Source organism: Rhipicephalus microplus, chromosome X, assembly GCF_043290135.1.
Source record: "Rhipicephalus microplus isolate Deutch F79 chromosome X, USDA_Rmic, whole genome shotgun sequence".
NCBI classification, from domain to species: Eukaryota; Metazoa; Arthropoda; class Arachnida; order Ixodida; family Ixodidae; genus Rhipicephalus; species Rhipicephalus microplus.
Genome location: NC_134710.1, coordinates 230,270,158 through 230,291,049, shown reverse-complemented (window position 1 = coordinate 230,291,049; position 20,892 = coordinate 230,270,158). Strand labels below are relative to the sequence as shown.

At 43.3% G+C, this 20,892-nt stretch overlaps 1 protein-coding gene across 13 annotated transcripts in view; it reads right to left on the bottom strand.

Moving 5' to 3' along the window:
• Window positions 1-20,892, bottom strand: part of LOC119187847 (protein SCAI) — a 160,688-nt gene that overhangs the window by 121,029 nt on the left and 18,767 nt on the right. For 10 of the 13 annotated variants that reach the window (XM_075878757.1, XM_075878753.1, XM_075878754.1 and 7 more), the window contains exons 6-7: window positions 20,675-20,827; window positions 374-511 (exon numbers count right to left, since the gene is read on the bottom strand). In XM_075878757.1, the coding sequence (XP_075734872.1) occupies window positions 374-511; window positions 20,675-20,827 (291 nt within the window). The remainder of the gene's footprint in view (window positions 1-373; window positions 512-20,674; window positions 20,828-20,892) is intronic. The other 3 variants (XM_075878755.1, XM_075878756.1, XM_075878760.1) reach the window with 1 other exon arrangement.

The following is a 20,892-nucleotide window of genomic DNA, read 5'->3' as shown; positions in this document are numbered from 1 at the left end:
GAAAGGGAGTAGATGCAGGAGAGCATTCACCTTAGGCAATAGTGCTCCACATTTTGAAGCAGACTTGGTGCAATGAGATGAATTTTTTTTTATTTCGGCACCACAAGTGAACAATTTACACCCTGGTGTACCTATATGCTTCTACAGTAATGGACATTTTTGAAATAATCATTCCACATAATAATATTAAAAAAATGTGTCAAAATTAGTTAATAAAAAATGATTCAAAGTAGGTGACTTGAAAACCCAGCCTTTCATGCACCACAAGGAATCCATAAACTAAGCATAGCATCAAAGACATTCAACTTTTTAACCTAAGTCTTAATTGAGCAAAAGAAGGTTTCTAAAAATGGAAATAGTTGGACCCACGTACAAAAGGTACCCTTCCAGGAGCAGGTGAAGCATCATAAAGCTGTGTTGTATCTTCTTGTGGTTCTCGTTCCAACGTTTGCAGCATCCGGAACATGTCCAGCGTCAGCTCGCTGAACTTCACCTGGGGAGGGTCGGCCATCTTGGCATCAACACCAGGAGAGAAGCCTCGTGTTACCCTTCTGCAGCATTCTTCCCATTTCTCTCCCTCTCAATCTACTTTCTCTCTCCCTCTCTCACATGGGCGCTGAACAAAGTTCCCGTACACTGAAATATGTGCCTGCCAAGTCAAATAGTTCCCAAATCCCTACTACACACTTGACACATAAAGTTCAAAGCATGCACAGTTTGTGGTGATTCAATTAGCAAAAATAGAACCCAATGTTTTAGCCATATTCTGCATTATAAGAAATCACAGCATTCAATTCATTAATTATAAGAAGGGAAAGCAAGCTTTCAGGTTTCACATTGCTAAAAAATTCAGTGAATGCAACTAGGCAGCAAGAAGTCATGCCAGTATGTACATACCTGAACTCAGTATTTACTGGGTAGACATGTGCGAGTTAGATTACTATACAAGTATCTTATGCCCTGCATATCCCATGACAGCAAACATAGTTGTGCTGCTTGCTTTGGTTCTGACGCAAGATTGATGATGGATATGTGAAATTTGACATCCCAAAACCACTATATGATTATGAGAGATGCCGTAGTGGATGGGTCAGGAAACTTACACTACCTGGGGTTCTTTAATGTGCATTCAAATCTGAGCAAACGGGCCTACAGCATTTTTGCCTACATGGAAAATGCAGCCACCGCAGCCGGGATTCGATCCTGCGACCTGCGGGTCAGCAGCCACCTTAGCTACAAGACCATCGTGGTGGGGCTGACGTAAGAAAGAGGACAGCAGAAAAATATCCAATAAAGTGCACTGTGTGAAAAGTAATGTCCTCTGAACAGTCCTCATGAACTGAAACGTGACATCAGCAATCTGTCTTTCTTTTTTGAGTGTGACTGCTGCAATGATTAATTGAATTGCTCATTGTGTCATGTAGCTATGAAGCAGACTGCTAAAGATAATATAAGCTGTGATGTAGGAGTCGAAATTATGCCGATATGGCATGAACTGGAGATGCTGAAAACGAAACCGTATGCATTACTTAGCCCTATATTTTCCAAATACGATCTGTGAGCCCTGTACCCATACCTAATCCCTTCAGATGCAAATTATGAACTGCCCATAAAGGCATCATATTTACAAAATTTATTTCCAAAGCACTGGTTATTCTATTGTGATAAGGGAGCAGTGTTATGCATTAATGTTTGCCTTTTTCACCAATTCATATTAATTAGAACATCAATGAAGGGGTATTTATTCTGAAGCCAGTCATAATCTAATTTTCCAAAAAAAAAAAAGAAAATTAAGGCTCGAAACACCTGTGAAACTTGTTATAGGTTATTGTCATTACGAGCAAAACCTAAATCTTTTGATGTGGCTCTTGAAAAGCAGCACCACAGTTTATTTGTTAAACATGGTAGTTTTGAGCGAAGTGATTTCCAGAAATATGTAGGTAAATAAAGTTATACAAAGAAAAACTAATTATGCAGGATGTTTAACCCATCCAAAGCTCATTTTATCTTGGTCTTTCCTGACTGCTAGTTGACACAAGCAAGAAGTTCTGTACACAAATGTGTACAGAGTGCCCGAAGGCATTAAGAGGGCTAAAAATCTGCATCTGAGTCATTCTATAAAACACATGGCTTTTTAAGCCCATTTTAATTGTGAAATACTGGACAGCATTGGGTGCAAAATGACAAAAATATTTTTACTAGCAGGATCACTTATGCTTCTGCCCAAGACAACTTGAAGACGATAGCCACCCAGGTGGCTATTTTACCATGCAATTTATACTGACATCTAACATTTACTAATTAACTGTCTGTGATGTAACTTTCACCAATTGACTCACTATTCACTCAATTTGCTTTAATGATCATCATATATACGCACAGTGAGCTTCCGACCTAAGTACCCATTATGCCTTAATTCATCATATTATGAAGTACAGTTAAACGAAACTCCGTCAAACGGAAAAGCCGCATAAACAAAACTATCTAGGCATATTTGGTCGGTCTCCTATATATTAAACGATAAAAAGCTTTGGGTAACCGGAACATTTTTCTTGGCTTATATCGATTAAATGAAACGAAAATGGGCAAAATCAATGAACGGCAGAAGTGGCCATGGCAGTCTAGCAACCATTAAACAAATGCAAAAGCTAGCCTAGTCAAGCCAATCCAGCAATCGCACATGTCCGCGCACGCCGAGAAGCAATCGACATCTCGTCGTGAACTTGAGCAGACAGCCTTGAAGAACCTATAGATGAAGTTCAAGATGAGGACCTGTGCTCAAGTGGTAATGAGATGGTGTGTGATCTCGAGCCAATTTCAGTGGCTGACAGTGCAGCAAGAGATACTGTCATTCTGTTGCAGCACTACTTTGAACATGATGGTGGCACAGAGTTCGTGCCCAGCATTTTAGCAATGCACTCTTACTATGTGAGAAAGTGCTTGAACGAGCTCAAGCAAATTGTTATCACCTCCTTTTTTCGAGTCAGCAATATTAGAAATATTTTTTTTTCTAATCAACTACCGTAGTATTGTGTACTTCAAAATGTTTCTGTCCAGTCAGCCATAGTTGGTGCTTTTGAAATAAAGTCATATTTCATTCATTTTGTGAGCTTTGCTTAAATGAAACTTCCCATAAGGGGAACCAATTTTCTTGCCCCTTAAAGTTTCGTTTAAAAGAAGTCCACTGTAGACTAAGCATCCGATTGATGATTGATTGCTTGATTTGTGGGGTTTAACGTCCCAAAACCACGATATGATTATGAGAGACGCCTTGTGGAGGGCTCCGGAAATTTCGACCACCTGAAGTTTTTTAACGGTAGACTAAGCATGTGTGAGGCAACATGTGTACCTACATAGCTGCACACCGCATTGATGCTGTGGCTGGTGGTGACAACGAATTGTAGCTGATGAATAAGTGGGCAGCTTTCAACAGCTCACTCATTACACAATTCACATGGATGTAAGACCTGGTGCAGTGCTATGCTTCTCATGTAATACTATTACACCTGCTAACCTGACATCTGGACTTGCACGACAACTGTATAGGATCTTTTTCTGAAAAAATTTCAAACACCAGCATCATTGTGTGGCAAAAAGCTCTACTGCCGCACACAGTGCCTGGGTCCCCAGTGTTTATTTCTATTGCGTGCAAAGTTATGAGAGTTTCTGTACTGCACACATCATTTTCAAGGCTAGCATCAGATGACGCACTTAAACCTTTTACCTTAATAAAATTCGGTTCACGAGACGCCAAGTGCACAAATTACAGTCATAATGCACTCTTATCCACACACTGCTTGTCCAAATCTGCAGGGTTCTTTGTTAAAAACTTGAAACTTGTTTTTCAAAATTTACTCTCTTTTCACTTAACTACAAAGTGCACTTATTCACAGAGCTGCTTATAAAAATACGAGTAACTAATAATTATCACTGACAAAAATTTTATTAGCTTCTCACCTTCTAAAAGTAAATAGTGCTGATCCTCAGAACTACTGTGGCAACAGCCTGGGCTACAATATAATGGAAGCTGTGAGGTTCATGATGCAAGATTACCGTATTTACTCGATTCTACCGCGCCCTCGATTGTAACGCGCACCCGATTTCCACCGCGAAAAAAAAAAAAAAACGTAAGACATCGATTGCAACGCGCACCCACTTTTTCTCGCTGGCCCGCATGATCACACCACTCGAAAAAACGACTCCTTTCGGGAGCGTCTTCCATTTAAATATGAGGTACGGGCGAAGCTTGTGCCCATCTGACGTGTAACAGAGCATTGCCGTCACTGTAGTTTTACCGTGGACCGATGTCAGCACGCGAACTTGCTTCGCCCCCTTCTTCTCGACGGTTGTGGTGCCAGGCATGTCGAGGTAAAGAGGCGTCTGATCGGCATTCCGATTTGCCCAAGCAGGTAGCCGTTGTTGCGCCGCAAGTTTAGGACGAACCTCTGAAAACTGTGAAGCTTTTCATCGTACTCCTCCGCAAAACTTTTCGCATATGCATGTTCCCCTTCGGAGGGAAAAGCCTTTCCTCTTCATAAAGGTAGTTCGCCAGCACCTGCTCGCTTAAAACTGGCTCCACATTAGACATTTTTCTAAGGCTAACTGCATAGCCCGCACTAGGAGCAGTTCTGTCGTCACGGGCCGCTATGCCGCTCACTGCTCAATCTCATACTCGCCGAGCAGCTCTTCAATTTGCGGAAACCGACCCTGCTCTGGTCCACTGAAGCCTTTACGTAAAGCTTTGCTGTCGAAAATCTTCTGCTTTTGTTTCCGCCGTTCCCACACGCACGTTTCGGGAACTCCGAACGACCGCGATGCGGCCCGATTTGCGTCCGTTTCTGCACACGCGATGACTTTTCTTTTAAAAGCGGCATCATGGTGCACTCGAGTTTTTGGGGTCGGCCATTCCACGCCGTCGATGCTAATGCACTACTAGATGACGAACTCCTCAGCACACGTACGAAGTGCCGCACATGAGAAACACATAGGCAGAAATGGACGACGCGCCATGCCGACGCACGTAGGGGGCGGCCGTTTTAGATTTGCCGATGGCAATAGATTGGCCGTAATTTTTTTGTTCGTACTCGATTTTAACGCACATGCAATTTATGAACTCGCTTAACCGGAGAAAAGGTGCGCGTTAGATTCGAGTAATTACGGTAAATAATGCCCTCCGCAGTGGTCTAGTGGCTAAGGTACTCAGCTGCTGACCCGAAGGCCGCGGGATCAAATCCCAGCTGCTGCAACTGCATTTCCAATGGAGGCGGAAATGTAGATCCGTGTGCTCAGATTTGCGTGCACCTTTAAGAACCCCAGGTGGTAGAAATTTCTGGAGCCCTCCACTATGGCATCTCTCATAATCATATGGTGGTTTGGGGATGTTAAAACCCATATATATATATATATATATATATATATATATATATATATATATATATATATATATATATATATATATATATATATATACATACACACTACCTACCTACCCACCCACCCACCCACCCACCTATCTATCTATCTAAGGTTGAATTATAACATACTAGCCCCCTCAAATAATGTTGATACCCCTGTCACACGGATGTTTTTATGTCATTTGAATAGAATGACATTTACATCTAATTATAATATGCAGCTGCTACACAGAGATATATTGTAACAGGTCCAAGAGAAGAAACGCCAAAAACTGGTTTATTATGGGCGAACTTATGCCCTGAAAATTATGTGCTAAAAAAATAGAAAAGTCCGCTAGAGCGTTCCAAAACAAAAAAAAAAAAAGTGTTCATCCGCCAACGTGCCTCCTTCTTCTTCGCAGCTCCAACCCACACTGGCTCGTGCCCGTGAACAAGAGGCATGAGTCGTGCGGCCACAAGCAGGAGTGCACGCAAGACTGTGGACGCTGATTCTTCATAATATCAGATAGTGTAATTAGTCTCTGTGGCATTAGTCCCCCTTCGAAATACGCATCATCCCGATGCGCGACAGAGGGAGGCAAACAAAAAAAAAAGGGAGCTTTTTCATTCCCTCTCATAATAGGGCTTCATACGAATGACTTATACGACTTCTGCACTGTTTTGCCGCTTTGAACAAATGTGTCCATCGGCGATGACTTCGTAGTTTAGGTCACTAATTCGTCGAAGAACCTTATAGGGGCCAAAGTATCAACAAAGGAGCTTTTCTGATAGGCCGTGGCATCAGATTGGTGTCCATATCCACCCTCGCTCGCCTGGGTTGTACTGAACTGTTCTGCAGCGCAGGTTGTAGTAGCTTGTGTCCTTGTTTTGCTGTTGATGTATTCGGTGTCGTGCCAACTGGCGTGCTTCTTCAGCCCTTTACAGAAAGTCGTCAACTTCAGATGGCTCGTGGTTATCGTTGTCTACAGGCAACATGGCATCGAGTGTCGTAGTGACAGTGCGATCGTAGACCAGGTGAAATGGTGTGACGCAGATGGTCTCCTGCACGGCTGTATTGTAGGCGAAGGTTGCATATGGCAAGATTTCGTCCCACAATTTATGCTCAATGCCAATGTACATCGACAGCATGTCAGCGATGGTGCGGTTCAGGCGTTCTGTCAACCGGTTGGTTTGGGGATGGTATGCAGTGGTCTTCCTATGACTGGTGTTAGCCATTGTCATTAAGGACTGCATCAAATTAGCCATGAATGCTGCTCCTCGATCGGTAATCACGAGTGGGGCTCCGTGGCAAAGAACAATATCCTGAACAAAAAACTTCGCGACTTCCGTTGCCGTTCCTCGCTCAAGGCAGCTGGTTTCAGCGTATCGTGTCAAATAGTCAGTAGCAACTATTATCCGCCTTTTTCCTGATGCCGACATTGGAAACGGTTTAAGGGGGTCCATTCCAACCTGTTGAAATGGAGTCACAGGAGGCTCTATAGGCTGGAGAAGGCCGGCCGTCTTGAGGGGTGGTGTTATGCGCCTTTGACAGTCACGACATGTCTTGACGTAAGGCTTCACGGACGCTAGCAACTTGGGCCAGTAATATTTCTGATGAATTTTGGCAAATGTTTGACTCGCGCCCAAGTGACCCGCAGATGGTTCATCATGACAGGCTTCTAAGACTTCATGCCTCATGGCTGATGGTACAACGAGTAAGAACTTCTCCTTGTTGTGTTTGAAATTCCCCTTGTAAAGTGCATTATCTCGGAGGCAGAATGAGGCTAACCCTCTCTTAAATACGCGAGGAACTTGTTCGTCGTGCCCTTCGAGATACTTCATTAAAGGAACCAGTTCCATGTCAGCCTGTTGATGCTCGGCGATTTCTGAGCTTTTTATCACACAAAGGAGTGGGAAGTCCTCTTCTTCTGAAAGAGTCAAGTCGACTGGTGAACGTCTTTTAAGCTCGCCAGCCAACAAAATGAGTGGTTGTTGCTGACGGCACGTAACGGCCTGCCATAGAGGTATGGCCTCAACTTGCTGATCGCCCATATGACTGCCAAGCACTCTTTTTCGGTTGCAGAGTAGTTTCTTTCCTTTTTTGAGAGGGTGCGGCTAGCATAAGCTATCACTTTCTCTTCTCTATTTTGCCATTGCACCAGGACCGCACCTAAAACAAGATTACTGCATCTGTATGAACTTCCGTATCTGCGGTTTCGTCGAAGTGGGCCAGGATAGGTGGTGCATGCAAACATTTCTTTAGTTCGTTGAAAGCACTGTCTTGTTCGGTGCACCAAATAAATGGCACGTCCTCTTTCGCTAGTCTTGTTAGAGGTTCGGCAATTTTCACGAAATTTTTCACAAACCGCCTGTAATAAGCACATAAACCAAAAAATCGGCACACCTCCTTCTTGCGTTTTGGCTTGGGAAACAGCCCCACGGCCATAGTCTTGTCCGGGTCTGGGCTAACACCTTGAGCGCTGATTACATGACCGAGAAAACGAAGCTTCTCAAATCCAAACTGGCATTTTTCCGGTTTAATCGCCAAGCGGGCTGACTGGATAGCCTGAAGTACCAAACGTAGTCGCTCTACATGGTGTTAAAACGTTGCTGAAAACACCACAACATCGTCCAGGTTGACAAGCGCGACTGCCATTTGAGGCCTGAAAGGAAGCTGTCCATCATGCGCTGGAATGTTGCAGGCGGCACACAACAGAGGCCGAATGGGAGTGCTTTAAACTCATATAGACCATCTAGGGTTACGAAAGCAGTCTTTCCACGGTCCCTTTTGTCCACTTCAATTTGCCTGCTTTTTAAATCCAATGAAGAGAAATACCTTGCGTGCCGTAGCTGATCCAACGTATCATCAATACGTGGCAAACGGTAGACATCCCACTTGGTCACGCTGTTCAGCTTTTTGTAATCAACACAGAATCTCAGCGTGTTGTCCTTTTTCCTCACAAGGACTACAGGCGACGCCCACGGACTATTAGATGGCTGTATGACACAGTCTTCCAGCATCTCTTTCACTTGCCTCGTTATGATCTGTCGTTCCTTCGGTGATACTCTGTACGGATTTCGGTGTACTGGCCTTGTAGCGTCATCTGTTATTATTCGGTGTTTAACAACCTGGGTCCGCTGTACTTTTGACGAAGCATAGAAACATCCGGCGAAGTCTCTTTTGAAGTCTTGAAGAATTTTCTTCTCAGCTGGTGATAGATTTTGGCTGATTCGAACTCTTGCCATGATATCGAGCACAGGTTCCTAAGCAGGTGGCCCTGACATCCGACCACAGAAGTCCGTCAGTGTTTGAAAACCATGCAGGAAGGCAATAGCAGTGTCCTTTGCAACATGCTGAATTTTGTTTCCGAAATTCATGAGAAATACATTGGCACATCCACCATGTAATTGAATAATGCCTCGAGCTACTCAAATGCCTTTCTTGAGCAGTAGTTTGATGTTTGCATCCGCTATATTTTCAGAATCCACGAATGCTTCATTTCTTACACTGACTATCACGCTGCATCGTGGCAGCACGCCCCGCCACGGTGGTCTAGTGGCTAAGGTACTCGGCTGTTGACCCGCAAGTCGTGGGATCAAATCCCGGCTGTGGCGGCTGCATTTCCGATGAAGGCGGAAATATTGTAGGCCCGTGTGCTCAGATTTGGGTGCACGTTGCAGAACCCCAGGTGGTCGAAATTTCGAGAGCCCTCCACTACGGCGTCTATCATAATCATATGGTGGTTTTGGCACGTTAAACCCCACATATTAATCAATCAATCGTGGCAGCACGGTAACGTCACAATCTATAACACGTAATGCAGTGTACTCTGGCTCCTTTGTGTCTATGGCCAGTTTCGTCGAAAAAGAGACACTAGAATTCTGCAGGTTGATTATAGCTCCGCTTGCTAGAAGAAAATCCATTCCGAGTGTTGAATCTCTAGAGCATTCCAGAAGTACGACAAAGTCAGCAATGTAAGTAGCGCCTTGAATTCCGATTCTTGCGGTACATCTTCCCAGAGGTGTAATGAGATGACCCCCAGCCGTGCGTATTTGGGGTCCACTCCAAGATGTCAGAACTTTCTGTAAATCCTTTGCGGCAGCGTAACTGACAACCGAATAATCAGCATTTGTGTCAACTAAAACGTTAAATTCACACCCATCTACAGTAACGCGCAAGTCTAAAGAAATTTTGTCTTTACCTAACCTAGTTGTAGTGTTCCGCTTGTCGTTGCTGCACTGGGACCTTGACGGAGCATCTTCAGTAGGTCGGACATCAGCGGCTTAGCCTCCATAGGTCGCTGGCTTCGGTTTTTCTGATGGGGACTGCTTGAACGAAAGTTTTCCTGATGGGGACTGCTTGAGGTTGAAGGTAGAGAAGGTGAACTAAATCGTTGAGGCCTTGGTGATTGATCGCGAGCAGGCGCTGGTGATCTAGGCTGATGCTGGAAACCAGCAGTTGGAAACAAACGGATGGCCGGAGAAGTAATCTTTGATATCAATGGATCTTTTGCCACTTCGGGGGCATGGTGCGTTTGGAGAAAACCCACGGAGACCAACTCGTCGATATGGGCACATTCTATACAGCTGTCCAGCTTCGCCGCAGTGAAAACTGAGCAGCGTCCTGCCGGGTGTGCGGCACACATCGCTTTTCCGTGACCTCAAATTAGCTGGATAGTTTGAGCCACGCGAAGCCGGTCGGTAGCCATTGGGAGCTGCAAATGAAGCAGTATGCACGACGAGCTGGCGCACAGCATCGGGATAAGTCGGTACAGGGCGTTCTTGTAATTGCTGTTCAAGTCAAACAGGTTGCGCCTTGGGTTCTGCTTGTAGAATGGCGTGGTGAACTTCATCTCTGATCAGGATGTTGAGAGATGAAACTGGTGTTGTGACTTGTGGGGGCAGCAGCTTCTGAAGCTCTTCCTTCACAATGGATGGCACCATTTCCCTCAATGCATCGCTGCTGCTGCCCAGGTTTGCTGAGAGTACATCTGCAGAAACACAACTCGTATCATGATTGTAGTGATGGGAGTGCTGCTGCAATGCCCGCTCTATGGAGGTGGCTTCGGTGTGGAATTCAGCAACTGTACGAGGTGGGTTGCGTACCAAACCGGCAAATAACTCCCGTTTGACACCTCGGATCAAGTGTTGCAGCTTTTTCTCTTCGGTCATGCTCGAGTCAGCGCGTTTGAAATGTCCTCAATACACATGCCAACGCTTTCGTTCGTGCGCTGGTTCCTGGACTGTAGAGCGTTCTCTGCCTTCTCCTGACGATCGGAGCTGGCATATGTAGCTACTATTTGTCGTCTAAATTCTTCCCATGTCGGTATGAACGTTTCGTGGTTTTCATACCACGTCCTCGCTGTATCCTCCAATGCGAAGTACACGCGACGCAGTTTCGTTGCTTCATCCCAGCCGTTGGTCTTTACAACGCGCTCGAAGTGTTCTAGCCAATCTTCTACATCTTCGAACGTGTCACCATGGAAGAGCTCAGGCAAGTACGGTGGGGACGGAATAAGTTCCGATGATGTCACCTGAGAAGCCGTCGTTCTGTTGTCTGTGGACGCTGCTTGTGTTGCTGGAGCACTGGGAGGGGTGCGAATTCAGGCGGCTCTCCTCGAAGGCGGCGGCTTAAACGCTGGTCTACCAGAGTCAGTTCGCCAGGTTCCAATCATTTAGGATAGGGGGCTTCGCTCTCTTGTGCCAAGGGGGCTTCTAATCATACCCAGCACCGTTCACCAGAATGTAACGGGTCCAAGAGAAGAAACACCGAAAACTGGTTTATTATGGGTGAACTTGTGCCCTGAAAATTATGTGCCAAAAAATAAAGGTCGGCTAGAGCATTTCAAAAAAAAAAAAGAAAAAACTGTTCATCCGCCAACGTGCCTTCTTCTTCGCAGCTCCAACCCACACTGACTCGTGCCCGTCAACAACAGGCATGAGTCGTGCAGCCACAAGCAGGAGAGTGCGCAAAACTTTGGACGCCGATTCTTCATAATATCGAATAGTGTAATTAGTCTCTGTGGCAATATAATGCCATTGGAATCAAATGACTTAGGTAATCGAATGAGTTCAAGAAACACATTTGCTGTCGCAGTCGAACACAATGTATACTCCCAACCCTAGAGACCCCTTAAAAGGTGGCATTCAGCATTCTCAGTTTGACTTGGACTCATGGAAACATCAGCCTACCTACCAATTTGCTTTTTCAAGATTGCCTATATTTTCCAGGTTTTCCACGATGAGTTAAGCAAATTCCATGACCATTACGCTTGCTTCCTCGAGGCCCTCGAGTGGAACAAAAAAAAAAAAAAACGGCTGCTCCTATAAAATAAGTACATAAATGTACCACAAGTGCTCAGAATGGTTTGAGCATGTGCAGTAAATATGAAAAAATATGAATATCTGGCCAAAATGCAACCTCCGAGTCAGAGAGTAAGCAAGTTGGCTGTTTATTGTTTGGAAGAAGCAGAGAGCAAACACATGAGTTGAAATTAACCGCAGCTAAAAGTTCGCAGGAGCCAACGACTGTCTTACCATGCATCCAAAGCTGCTAAAGAACGTAGAAGTGGCACCATCTTGTGGCATCTGTGTAAAAGTAGGACGTTGGAGCCTGACTGGTTCCACCACTAGTATACCTATATTCTACAGAGTTCACTATAATTATTACAGCCCAGGCCATTTAGGATGTGGATTAGATTACATCGACCTGTATTTAATGAGTTTACTGTTTAGGATGTGAATTAGATTGCATCTGATGCAACCTGGATGACTGTATTTATTAGTTTTGGATCCCCATCTAAATTGCACATCTCTAGAATATACTTTTCAGCAAAAAAAAAAGAAAAAAGAAAAAAAGCACTACTGCTCGCATATTCTGTGCACCTTGCATTGAACAATGACTAACAACAATGTCGCAAGAACAGAGCCATACTGCATAATTTTTTTGCTTTTGATCTTTCTTTCTTGTTTCTTTTTTTCCATGACGAGCACATGCATGTTGATGTTTCATTTCTCTGGGCTCTGCCGCTTAGAGTTTGACAAAGTCTTTAGATGCCTGCAATGCAAGCTAGGGGTAGCGTTTAAAGCGATGACATTTGAACATCTGCTGGCAAGAACGAATCTGTCAGGGTGCAACAGCTCCCTCGATTCTATAGATTTATAACAGATTCCGGCAGGTTACCTTCGTTTGTGTACTCTTCTATAGACATAATGCGAAAAAGTAATCAGAGATTTAATAATACCATCTCAAGAAACTGAAATGAGAAATTTAGACGAAGTTACCTAACTCTAACCTTGAAACAGGAACTACCAGCAATAAGTGTGTAGCTGAGGACATTTGCTGTTGCATCAGCAATAATAATAATGATAGTGATAATAATAATAAAATGCATGACTTAACCCAGCAAGCCTCTGCCAATGGCTGTCCTAGCCAAACCAGAAGGCCTTCAAGCCAACCCGAATCATGGTCAAGACAAACATGCACAAATGTAACGATGTGAGTGATGTGGTTGGGAAGTCAGATATGCTGTGTGATATGTAGAAGCAACAGACATCAAAATAGTGTATGCATGAACATGGAAGTTAGGGAACACTTTAGACAACGCGAAGGACAAGTTGCCAAGTGAAAATTTCCACTGTCTTTTTTACTTTAGGCTGCCACAATTGTGACAACTAGTACATCGCGGTGAGACCACTGATTTCAAGGAAAGAGTTAAAGAAAACACAAATAGTACGTCAGGAAACTACGCGTGACCGCATATGCCCTCGTGAAACTTGTGAAATCTACAGGCCACCAAACTGATTGGCCACGTGCACGTTTTCTGGCCAAAGCAAGCTTGCATCATGCGTGGACCTGGAATACCAGCACATGCATACAACTGCACATATGCTGAGCAGGAGTGATGAGACGCTTCCAAAAATGTACTTCCGGTGCTCACATAATGTACTTAGGCGTACCTAAATAGGCCTTGCCTTTATTATGGATTTTATTCTGAACAAGGTTTTCGTAGCAGGTACCATAATGTCAGGAAACTGTATCCTTTTGGTAGGTGTATCCTTTCGAATCTTCACTATGAAGCAAGAGTTGTGCACTGCTTTCTTTGTTCCCACATCTTTTAGCTGTTCACTGTAGTTGCAGCTGAAGGAGTGACTTCTCGAGCTTTGATCAATGGTAATGCTTATTTTTGTGACAGTCCCACAGACTGCCATCAATTTCCATGACCAGACCAGATTTTTCCCAAATTCCCTGACTTTTTTCCCTAACTTTTCTAACCTTTCCCTAACTTTTGTTGGTGTCTACCAAAAACACCCTCGCCGCGCTGTCAAACTCCTCTCTTATCACCCCCTCTTTTGTGGCGCCGTTCTATGCGTGTCGCGTGGTTGATATCGAGCAATAACCTGGTTTTTTCAGATTTGGAAACCATCACCCACGTGTGCATGTGCTATGTAGAATTTGCCGGATGCCCGCCACGGTCTCCAGTCTGGCGAGCCATCTATCGACATGCCGCAAACGAGAACATAATCAATCCCTTCATGCCAAGCGATCGCTTTGCGGCATTCGCTCACCTGGAATATTCTTGCACTGTGATCTGCAGTGATGGCCTCAGCTGCCCGAGCGCAATGAACCAATGAACCCAGGCTGAGACGTTTGCTCTGATAAAGCTACTACAGTTCCATTGCAAGCAGTTTGCCCCCATGGATGCAATCAAGGCCTTGTTTTAAAGCGAACAAATGGAAGCACTCTAGGCTTTTAAGAGTGTGGTTGCACCGCAAACAATACCATGAGTGCATCTGTTTCTTCACGTTCTAGAAAGCCTAAACACACGTGACACGTTTCATTACCCCCCTCCTTTTTTTTTTCTCCTCTCCCGCTCAATGCCGTGTATGTCGTGGTGCTTGTGTTCCTTCTATCAGCTGTGGCTACTGGCTAAGTGGACCATCTTGGCATATGATGGCCATGTATTCTGCTACATAAAATTACTATGTGTATTTATTTACACATAGACCGCAAACAATACCATGAGTGCATCTGTTGCTTCGCGTTCTAGAAAGCCTAAACATACGTGACACGTTTCATTACCCCCCCTCCTTTTTTTTCTCCTCTCCCGCTCAATGCAGTGTATGTCGTGGTGCTTGTGTTCCTTCTATCAGCTGTGGCTACTGGCTAAGTGGACCATCTTGGCATATGATGGCCATGTATTCTGCTACATAAAATTCTTGTGTGTATTTATTTACACATAGAAAGTAGAAACATACACAGTAGAAAAATCAGCAGTCATGCAGACACTGCGAATCAGGGCGTCGATGAAGCATATATAAACATACTGGGAGAAATCTACAGGAGATCAACTGCTACCATAGTGCTTCATAAAGAAAGCAACAGAATACCAATCGAGAAGGGTGTAAAGCAGAGGGATACAATCTCCCCAATGCTATTTACCACATGTTTACAGGAGGTTTTTAGAGACCTAGAATGGGAACAGGTAGGGATAAGAGTTAATGGAGAGTACCTTAGTAACCTGCGCTTTGCCGATGACATTGCATTGGTGAGTAACTCGGCGAATGAATTGCAACTCATGATTAAAGAGGTAGACAAGGAGAGCAGAAACGTGGGTCTTAAAATTAATCTGCAGAAAACGAAAGTAGTGTACAACAACCTCGAAAGAGAGCAGCGCTTCGAGATAGGTAATAGTGCACTTCAAGTTTTAAGAGACTATGTCTACTTCAGGCAGGTATTAACCGCGGAGCCGAACCACGAGATTGAAGTAACTAGAAGATTAAGAATGGGGTAGAGCACATTTGGCAAGCACTCTAAAATTACGACAGGTAGATTGCCACTATCCCTCAAGAGGAAGGTATGTAACAGCTGTATCTTGCCGGTACTTAGCTACGGAGCAGAAACCTGGAGACTTACAAAGAGGATTCAGCTTAAATTGAGGATGACGCAGCGAGGAATGGAAAGGAAAATGGTAGGTGTAACTTTCATTATCATCATCATTATTATTAGCCTGACTACGTCTACTGCAGGACAAAGACCTCTCTCATGTTCCGCCAGTCAACTCGGTCTTGGGCTTGAAAGTGCCAATTTGTACTCGCAAACTTCTTAATTTCATCTGCCCACCTAACCTTTTGTCTCCCCCTAACCTGCTTGCCTTCTCTGGGAATCCAGTTAGTTACCCTTAATGACCAGCAGTTATCCTGTCTACGCGCTACATGCCTGGCCCATGTCCATTTCCTCCTCTTGATTTCAACTATGATATCCTTAACCACCGTTTGTTTCCTAATCCACTCTGCTCTCTTCTTGTCTCTTAAGGTTACACCCACCATTTTTCTTTCCGTTGCTCACTGCATTGTCCTCGATTTAACCTGAACCCTCTTTGTAAGTCTCCAGGTTTCTGCTCCGTAGCTAAGTACCGGCAAGATGCAGCTGTATACCTTCCTCTTGAAGGATAGTGGCAATCTACTTGTCAGAATTTGAGAGTGCTTGCCAAATGTGCTCCACCCCATCCTCATTCTTCTAGTCACTTCAATCTCGTGGTTCGGCTCCGCAGTTATTACCTGCCCTAAGTAGACATACAGTCTTTTACAACTTGAGGTGCACTATTACCTATCTTGAAGCAATGCTCTTAAAATTGGGTGGGTCTTAAAATTAGTCTGCAGAAAACGAAAGTAATGTACAACAACCTCGAAAAAGAGCAGTGCTTCGAGATAGGTGTAACCTTAGGAGACAAGAAGAGAGCAGAGTGGATTAGGGAACAAACCGGGGTTAAGGATATCATAGTTGAAATCAAGAAGAAGAAATGGACATGGGCCGGGCATGTAGCACGTAGACAGGATAACTGCTGGTTATTAAGGGTAACTAACTGAATTCCTTAAGAAGGCAAGCAGGTTAGGAGGAGACAAAAGGTTAGGTGGACGGATGAGATTAAGAAGTTTGCAGGTACAAATTGGCAGCAGCAAGCAGAAGACCGAGTTGACTGGCGGAACATGGGAGAGGCCTTTGTCCTGCAGTGGACGTAGTCAGGCTGATGATGATAATGATGATGTGTATTTATTTCGTGAAGCAACTTCCCGCACGTCTTTTAAAATGAATAACTTACGTTTTCTATCACTTTACATGTACCTTGCTCAACTTTTCAAGCCATATTTTTTTCTGAATCATCACCTTAATATCATGAACAAATGGCATTACTTTTTTCTTGTGTAGCACCACCACGGATCGAATGATATTTCTTGCTCTGAATGACATTTGAACCAAATGACATTTTAACACCTCTAGCATGACAGGGGTATAAGACCTACCCTGGACATTTTAGCCAATGATCCTACATAAAACTTTCGGCAATAAAAACAATGCATGCGTTCGGCCAGTAAAAAATAAAAATTAAGGGTAATCGAACTTCTCAGGCAAACCTAACCCCCCCCCCTTTTTTTAACTTTCATAGCAACTGACATCTAAGATTGAGAATGTTTTCCCTGCCACAAGAAACAAGAAAACCTGCAGACATAAGCTGCTTCCACAAACAAAAGTAAACTTGACCAAAACAAAAAATAAAGAGCAATTCCTTGTTATCTCTTCACTCGAATGAAGAATTCACCATGCAAGAGATTAGTCCAGTTCTAAGGTGATGAATACTCTTCCATTATTATTTGCCATTGATTCTACCTTAACTGGGAGGCGATTTATGCAAAAGCTGTTCCTAACTAAAGTGTGGGGGTAGTGATGGCAAGTGTGGTGCTTCCACAATTTTATTCCATGTTTCCCATACGCAGCAGCTCCCCCTACTACAACGAGTAAGAATATCTCCTGACGACTCTGTCCTATCTTCACAGTTTCCTCCGCAACTTTCTTTAAAGTTAAGTATAGCTATTGAAAATTAGTACAAAATCTTTTAAATCAATCTTTTAGATTTACTAAATAACCTCAGTACCATTAATGCCTATAGTCTTTCATTAGTGCAGCCACACCTTTAATCTTTGTGCAGCTCACTTAACTCGCTGCCCCAGTCATCTATTACGTTTGGCGTGCTAATGGCAGAAGTCACACATGCACAAAAATTGTACATGGCTAGTATGTTTTCTTCCAAATTTCCTTGTAAAAAAAAAACTCGTATTGAATTCAGAATTCATATTTCTTTACCTAATACATTTAATTTTTGCCAACACTGAAAGGCAGCATGTATCCTTTGTTGGATAAGAGCAGGAACAGAGGACAAGGAAGAAGTTTTGCATATGGCTTTACTTCGAAAGCATGGTCACTGGAGCAATACCAATAAAAGATTGGTTGTAGTGGCATCACACAGGTAAACTGTGATCTCAGTTTCACACTTGACGAGAATTACCTCTACATATTCCACACAGAGCCAGAGGTAACATTGCTCATAACTCCCCAGGATTCCTGGTTGCAGTGGCATCACACAGGTAAACTGTGATATCAGTTTCACACTTGATGAGAATTACCTCTACATTATCCACACAAAGCCAGAGGTAACAATGGTCATAACTCAGCACTTATGCCCTGCCTAATGGTGCTTACTGGCAACATACACATGTATGAGGGGCAGTACATGAACGAAGTTGAGATCATCAGTGAAGTGGATTTATAGAAGGCGTACACAATAGGCATAAAATGGGCGTGTGTCTGTCTAGTTTTAGTGTAATAAAAAACTCCTGTTCCATATTAATACAGCGCGACACCACTATGGTGCTAAAACAAAAACGGCAGCATCCATCGGGAAAATACCGCCCACTCAACCCAGGTGACAGTGATATATGCAGCCTCCTTGGGTTATGAAATTTTGCCTCACTGTCCACCATCTTTAGTGAATGTTTCCTCTTTTTTGATACAAGGGAACAATGCGCAGGAAGCATTTTTACAACGACTAAGAAGTCATCACTCAAGACAAACTCTTGCTGAACTCTCAAACTGAAAAGTTCTAGTGCAATGGCCTGCATCTCATGCATCATTGGCAGAAGTACAATACCTTGGGAGGAGGTTATGTATAAAAAGAATAAACTTGCACTAAACTTGTGTATCCATGTCTCTCTTTCCTTATGCCTATATACGAACTTCACGAATAACTTTTTTATATTGCCTGTAAGGCAAAAGCTTCCTATATCTTGGTCCCTCAAGGGTGGCTCGAGGCATCCACACCACATGTTTGCTTTGGATGCGTACACGTACCAATGATACTTGTTTTTTAACACGTTTTCTGTTATTACTTATATTAGAGTTACAAAAATGTATTCCTACAGTTTGTTGCATCTTTTCTTATGGACGAGCATACCTACATATCATGTTCTTAATTATGCTTTGCTAAAACACGCTAGCTAAAAACACGAAAATAGCATGTAAGCTAATTTTAAAAGTAGCCTATTTTGGCAGTCCAGGACACTGGCAATGAGCCACAATAAGCTCATGCAACAAGTATAATAACAAACAGCTAAATTTAATGATAACTGATGACAAACAATCCCTTTGAACTGCACTACGTGTACAACATAAACTGGACATAACCTAGTACTTTGAAACTTCAACACTTTATGCAAAAAAACATTTCAATGACAATACAGGCTAAGAGCTTTTGCAGGCGAAAATACTATGAAACATTACTTCACAAGCTAGTTCTCACCGCTGCTGCTTAACATTTATATACTCTGCAAATATGTATGGGTGCACCATATACTGCAGTCATATACTAAAACATCTGCCAATCAAGGCAGATACAGCTACTAATGCACCTTCCTTTTTCAGCAAGTGATAGACAAATGTAGTAATGCTCATAAAATTCACAAGAAAGAACATACTGCAAAGAGAAGTGGTACAGGCCTGATAAGAAATGAGAAGAGATGGAGAGAGAGAGAGAGAGTGATTGAGAGAAAGCAGAGGACAAGACCACATAGGGGCCAGACGACTGAAGTGCCTCCAAGAAGAGGACTAAGGCAAGCACTGTAGACGAGTACTACGCAAAAGGGTAACATACAGACCCAACAGAACACACTGGCAAGCGCAAACAGCAGCCGCCTAAGGCTCAGCCCTTGCAGCCAGCACATGCGTTGCCTCTAGGAAGAAAGAGGATGTAAGGCATCTGACTAACACAAGACCTAACTCCTTGCAGCTTAGGGCTTATCAAGAACAGTTCATGCAAGCGCACAACTAAGGAGACCCATCTTCTCTTAAAAAAAATTAGGGGAATTTTCAGTGTCAATGAAAATCTGTACCTAAAACATGCCATGTCTATAAACCAGCAAAATAAAAAAAAGGCCCTGGCCATTTACAACCTCTGACTCACAAATGTTAAGCACACAGTCTAACAATGCTGTCATTTTAGAATATAACAGTCCACTAGTTGAGAAGAAAATGAACAAAAATACAAGAACCAAAATACAAGAACACCACAGCAACAAAAAGCAAGAGTGATTTTCCTATTCAGACTAAAAATATTGTTACCATAAATATTACAAAGCGTAAGGCTAGAAAGGGGTTGAAAAAGAGAAAAATAGGGATTCCTATGCAGAATTTCCAGATGACTGCCGAAGTCTACATGGTAATGCAACTAACCATGTAGGCGTATGAAATATTCCTTGGAAGTAAACAAGTAAAAAAATGTAGGTAGATGACACTAAATAAATTTTTATCATTACTGCTCCAAATTTTGACTGGCAGAACGCAAGGCATGTTGCATGAGGCTGCACTTACTTTAAGTTACAATTGGGTTCATTCCGAAGCAGTAACACATAAGACACACACACAAAAAAAACTTTGTCTCTTTTTGTGCATGAAGGTAGGTTATGCTGCATCCCAATCGAAGAGACAGAAGCCCTGGTTTCAATAGTGAAACACCAGACAATTATGTCCGTATTGAGGCAAACGCATTTATAGAAATAAGCACTCTTCATTAAAGCAAAACAGTCTCTGATCGACCTACAGTATGCAGAACACTAACTGCAATTATTTAAAACAAGCACAGTAGTAAAAAAATCTGCTTTTATATTTGGTGTAACAGTCAAGAAATGTGCCACAGTTTTTGGCAAAATCTACATTATAGTAATGTACACTGGACCACCCATGCAAGAACAGCTTTCCTAACAGGCACAATGGCATTCATGCCGTTCGGATCATTCTATCTCACAATAATGAAACATAAGATGTAGACTTGAGCTACTAAAAGCTTATCAATCGGATGCTAGACATAACTAAAGGACATCAAAAGGCAAGAAACACACACAGACACATGTCACAGGCAAGGGCAGGCACAGCATGCTGTATGGTGACTTACTTGGTCACAGCAGTTGCCTATGATGAGAATTTCCTGCAAGCTGAGATGACTGGAGGGAACTTTCTCCATGGGTGGGGTATTTAACGGGCTCAGTCGATGGGAAAGCACTATAGAGGATGAGTCCAGGTCCACCACATTCACCAGGTTGTCAGCCTAACACAAAAGGAACAAAGAAAAGGTAGTTGTTAAACTAAAAGCCAGTATGGAAGGCCCATGGG